The 5971-nt window shown below is 34.4% G+C and overlaps 1 protein-coding gene across 1 annotated transcript; it reads right to left on the bottom strand.

Moving 5' to 3' along the window:
* Window positions 1–1317: 1317 nt before the first annotated feature.
* LOC119688814 (histone-lysine N-methyltransferase SETMAR-like) lies at window positions 1318–4291 on the bottom strand. The gene is made up of 2 exons (XM_038103478.1): window positions 4263–4291; window positions 1318–2262 (listed from the first exon to the last, which is right to left on the bottom strand). The coding sequence occupies exons 1-2, from the start codon at window positions 4289–4291 to the stop codon at window positions 1509–1511; spliced, it is 783 nt and encodes a 260-aa protein (XP_037959406.1). The 3' UTR covers window positions 1318–1508.
* Window positions 4292–5971: the final 1680 nt, after the last annotated feature.

Below are 5971 nucleotides of genomic sequence, written 5' to 3'. Positions count from 1 at the left end.
TTTTATACTCATTATTGATATAGTGAACATCTAAGAACATCTACATTATAGAGAACATCTTGAAGGAAAGAGCAGGAATGGAGCTGCGATTATAAACAATATTTCAAACAAGTTGTACCTAGGCTGAACCACTCTGTTTAGGTCGGTAAGACCGGTGACCCACTCAAAGGGTTCAGCCGAAAGTGAAAGCTTTTTGTAAGGATATATCGGTAAAAAACACAACACAATTTCAACAAAATCCACAAGCTGTTAGTGTAAATAAATATATGTTGTGAAGTATGCATTTTATAGGGCGTTTACATTGTGTGATTAAAAGTAGATTAAAGCAAGAATCGAGATTAAAGTGCTAATCTCGTTGTTAATCTCAAATTTCCCATACAAAAGTTAATTTCCTTTTCATCTTCAGTACGAAGATAAGTAATGATGATTACTTATCTACGCAACTTTACAAATGGCTTCATGTCGTAGATTTTTTGTGCGATCTTAAAGAGATGTCAAAATCTACTCAAAACAAACATTGACAATTTGAAAATTGAGTGAAACTACCATTAAATTTGTTTAATAGATTTATGGATAATTATAACTAAAATTTGTTAAATTATTGTTTTACAACTATTTTTTAAATTTTTATTACAATTTTTTTATACAAAATTGTAATTAAATGCTTTATTTACAGAAATTTATTAAACAGACGAAACAAAACACAACAAGAGGAACGTCAATATTCATCTCCAATATATAATGTAAACGGTGGAGATTAAAAATGCAGATTAACTTAATCTCGTTCTGTTAATATCACAATGTCAAAAACAACTGTGGTTGCGCTACTCCGGTGTTTTCCATCATGTCATAGGCAAACGTCATATATTAGTATGAATCCAGTAATTTCAGCAAAAATCAAATTTTAAATAATTTTAAGAAAAAAAAAGCACACAAACAAAATCCAAGCATCACATTCAAAAATATTGTCTCACCTACCCATGCATATATATATTTAGTAAGTGTGCAATAAAAAGAAGAGTAGAAAAAATTTACCAAGAAACTTACATACGCATGAACTAGAAGCTATGTGTGCATTTGCTCTGATATTAGAGTTTTTTTCTATATGATTTTGTCCAAGCAAAATACAACATATTCGCTATTGGTTTGATTGCTGACTTCACTAACAAAATAGCATTGATCATACATAAAATAATAAGTTCGATTGTTTATATGTTTGAACAGACATGTTTTTCCCATTGCGTGTACCTTTTCAGAATTCATGATTTTTTTAACAGAGGCAAATTACATGTCTTTATATTTCTATGTTTTTGGCATAACTAAACATTCTGGCGACGAAAATTGTTGACCGCGGATTTTTTTTTGATGTGCGGGAATAAAAAGAAGTCATTGGGTGCCAAGTCAGAGCTATACGGCGGATGACCAATCAATTCAACGTTTTGGCCGGTCAAAAAGGCGCTGGTTTGAGCCGATGTGTGAGAGCTCGCGTTGTCATGGTGAACAATGATTCATCTTCTCTTGTTCGTTTTTCGAATTTCTCCGAAGACTTCAGGCAAACAAATTGTGGTGTACCATTCAGAAGTGGCCGTCCTTCGTTGCTCAAGCGGAACAGTCGCCACATGACCAGTTTTGCCGTAGAAATAGGCGACCATTTGCTTCGAAGTGCTTCTTCCACGAACAACTTTCGTTGGATTTGGCTCGTCTTCGAAAACCCACATGGTCGATTGTTGTTTTGTTTCGGGCTCATACGCATAGATCCATAATTCGTCACCGGTGATCTTATAAACGTCTTTTGAAGCACCGTGAACGTATTTTTTCAACATTTCTTTACACCAATCGACACGAGCCTTTTTTTGAACGATTGTCAAATTGTGCGGGATCCAACGAGAACAAACCTTTTTTACGACCAGGTGTTTATGCAATATCGAATGTATGCTGATGGGAGAAATGCCCAAGGATGCCTCTATCTCACGGTATATCACATGACGATCTTGCATTATCAGTTCACGCACGGCATCAATGTTCTCTGGCACAACGGCCATTTTTGGACGACCTTCACGGAATTCGTCACTGAGCGAGTGTCGGTCACGATTGAATACATTAAACCAGTTTTTCACAGTGCTATAGGGTGGTGCTTCATCGCCATTCAAAGATTTAAGTTCATCAATGTAGTCTTGTCGTGATAATCCACGTCGAAAGTTGTGAAAAATGATCGCACGAAAATGCTCACTTGTTAATTGCATTTTTTGACAGAGATGAGTTCTTCAAGTCTCTGTAAATAAAACAATTCACAATTCAATGACAACACGTTCTGAGTGATGTTATGCTAAAAAATGTCAACCTTTTCAATGGAAATGTCAGATTGCACCTGGCAACACTTAGTCTTGCCTAGGCCAGAAATGCATATAGCAGCCCTCGTAGATCTCGGTTTGAGAGTTGCTAAAAAACGATTATGCCTGCACCTGCACCAATTAGGATATGTTTTCGTGGTACTACTATCGAACGGTACTATACCAGCTTACCTGATTTTATAAGATCTTGAATGTGGCCACTGACCAGTTGCAGTTCCTAATCTGGTTGAAAAAATCCGAAAACTCAAAATTTATTTTGGCAACAGTGACATATCTCTGTCGCAGTCACATGTAATAAAAAAGAAAATAACAACGTAGTAGAGCAGAATTACTAATAATAACAACATCAAGCTCCATGAAAAACACAATTATAATATTAGCCGCTGCAACGAGTGCAACATCGTCTCAATATAATCAGCAAGCCCACAAATTCGAAGTTCCCAACAAAATCCAAATGCCTATATAATGTCGTAAGCCCCATATTCGAAAACAGCCAACAATATAGTCAACAAATAAAGCTATCAGAAATGTTCAGAGTTTCCGTAAGCGGAGTAGAACTCCTCAGTCACATATTCGGATCCTGATACCATAAGAGGCTTCCAGTCTAATATCCATCACGTACTTGACATCCGACGAATCAGTGGAGAATTTATTTGGGGGAAATGCCGTTAGAGTAGCATCAAGCTAATTTAAAATAGTAATTTTATTCATATAGTTCTGATAAAATTATAAAAGCCAATCAGAGTTCGCATATTAAAGACCAACTATCTCAGCATATGCAGTTCCATTTAGTCTCGTTTCAGATGCTTTTTTTCCATCCTCCCGATTACCATCCAACACTTATTGATGAGATTTGACCATACTAAAGATCCGTTTGTAGTCGCTCCCGCGTAGAAAGTAAAAGAGAACTACTGACAATATACTACAGTTACGTATACAAAATATGTTTTGTCTCCCATGTGTATCTGATGTCTGACGGCCGTACAGGTACATATGTATATAAATATTTTTATTGTCTTAATCAATTTTCCTTCGCTACGCTTCAAGTGCACAAAGTTTTTTTTTTTGTTTTTAAAGATATTCTATGAGATCTTGACACGTATTCATACTAAAATACTAATCTAGAATCAAAATACTAAAAAATCATACTAATTTAATTGTAAGAATTTGTTAATGATAGGAGGCGCCTTGACCGTAGATGTATTAAACACAATTTTTGGTATTACCGATGTTGAAACTTTGTCCATTCGCACATCAAATCGTAAGTTAAATCTTGATACAACATTAAAAATAATAAAGCTCTGATCTTACATATTATTAATGTTGCCGTTGAACAAATTAGAATAAAACAGATAAACAAATAAGAATTAACTTATATTGAATTTTGGGACTTCGGAATCGCTACGGATTGGGTGTTTTCTTCTTCAACATTCAATGCCTATCCAGTCCTAGATTGTTGCTCATTCTCTGGAAATAACTGTATTCAACTAACCATAAGTAAATTAAACCAAACACATAAATTCAAAAAATAATTATTATACATATATTAAAACCAAAAAAAGAAAATGGAATGAATAATAATTAATTGTATTTATTTTATTATTTTCCAAAAAAAAAAAAATATATTTGCTACTAAAATTACGAAAGAGAAGAGAATTTAAAAAAAATAAATATTTTGTTACACAAAACATAAATAAACAGCTTTCGCTAAGGTTCTTAACTTAAGGCTCGGTTAGACGGTAGGTAACGTAAGAAATTAATTCAAAGCGAAATGCACAACCAACCAAACCTGCGTATTTGATAGAAACGAAATAAACAAAGTACACCGTTATTGTTTATTTCGTTCCCATCAAATACGCAGGTTTGGTTGGTTGTGCATTTCGCTTTGAATTAATTTCTTACGTTACCTACAGTCTAACTGAGCCTTCAGAAATACACATGGTGGAACACAGAAAACAAGTTACCAAAAATAATAAGTTGCAAAAAACGCAACTGAATCACTTCTGTGGGAGTTGTCCCCATTGCCCCACCGCTCCCTCGTATATGGTTGCAGGATATTCTGTCTATTGTTTCTGACAACAAAATAAGACTTTTCTATAGTAAGCTTTCCATTTCCACGAGCCATGAGTGAGCTTCTCAACCAGAAATAATTGAATAATTTTAAATTGCTCTTGATTGAGGTATCTAGCCACAAATGCACTTGAAAATGCCACACAAACAAAAAATATTGGACGACCCGGGCCAATCACTGAGGACACCCCAGCAAAGTATTAACGACAAATAAGTGTCGTTTTAATGATGATGCGGAATGCATAAGACTATTCATCTCTTTCACTTGAGGTTGTCATCACGAACAAAGCATTGGGATGCATACTTTCATTTCTAGAACATCAATATAATATAATGCTGAACCCGGCGACAAAATATTCTCACATTAAATAAATCTACGGTATTTTATTAAAATGCATCAGTTCAAATAAACTTTTAGCTGGAGTTGCAAATAAGTACGCTAATATGTGCAAGAATTAAGTGCTTGTCAAAATAATAGCATACGAAGTAATAAGGTAACACACCAGGTATATACAACTATATAGAGCAAGCAATCTTATGCTGTCAATATAATTCAATCTATTAACTTAACTTCATATATAACATGGAATAAACACAAAGATATTTTGTATTGTAACAGATCCTAGTGTAGTTTGCTTTCGAAAGAAACCTGCGTGAGCCTGTCCTAAAAAGGTAATTGACAAAACATGTAGCGAGAAGTGAATTCCAAATATTGGATCTGAGAGCATTACAGTGTCTCCAGAGAAACTCCGTTATAGAGGAGAGTTCCTTATAGAGTAGTTTATCTGGACTAAACACCAAAACCACAAATTCCAGAGAAAGCAAATCAGTTTCTCACGCCAATGGGTTTATTTATGGAATTATAGAAGCATCAATATATTGCCAGAATATATTTAACATCTCAAATTCAGAATACGAAAAGCAAATATTAAATAAATTTAATCGAGCTTAACATAAATTTGTCTTAAAGACAAGGTCCGTTTTCATTGTTTTTACTGCAATTTTTACTGTTGATAGTAAATGAATCATTGATCATAAAATGCTCATTGGTTTTAGGAATCAATAAATTCCATTAATAATAAATACATTTGTCTGGCTTGTGCGATTAGGAATAACTGTCACGCAAAATTGTCCTTGTAGTACCAAAAACTAGAGTAGGTAAATACGCGCCTGAAGATTGACTGCAGTACGCAAATTAGACGCGTGTTGCGTGTCCCAAAGTAATTATTTCATTGCCCTAAACACGAAATCTGACAATTAAAACAAATGAAATAATTAATTTTACAATAAAATGGAGCTGCCTTCCTAAGCATTAAGAGACACCGGGAAATGGCGATCCTAGCAGCATTGACTTGTACTGAATTATCTTAAATGATTGAATAAATTAAATGAATGTTTTTAAAAGAACTTAATTTTTTACCAATTTTAGCTTAATATATTCAAGACACCAACGCCTGTTCTCTACTTTTTGCATGAACCCAAAGGGCGCACCTCGCTGACTCCTAATGTAGGAAGGAAGACGCGTAGGAAGTTAACATCATCGCCATGAA

The sequence above is a fragment of the Teleopsis dalmanni genome, chromosome X (assembly GCF_002237135.1).
Source record: "Teleopsis dalmanni isolate 2A chromosome X, ASM223713v2, whole genome shotgun sequence".
Classification (NCBI taxonomy): Eukaryota; Metazoa; Arthropoda; class Insecta; order Diptera; family Diopsidae; genus Teleopsis; species Teleopsis dalmanni.
The sequence above is the reverse complement of the archived record's forward strand: the minus strand, read 5'-3'. Positions and strand labels throughout refer to the sequence as shown.

Bases quoted from the DNA above. Each gene is read 5' to 3' on its own strand.
- LOC119688814 (XM_038103478.1), bottom strand. From the start codon at position 4,291: ATGTGTATTTCTGAAGGCTCAGTTAGACT. The intron at 2,263-4,262 runs GTAGGTAACGTA...AGAGACTTGAAG, and splicing joins TCTGAAGGCTCAGTTAGACT to AACTCATCTCTGTCAAAAAA.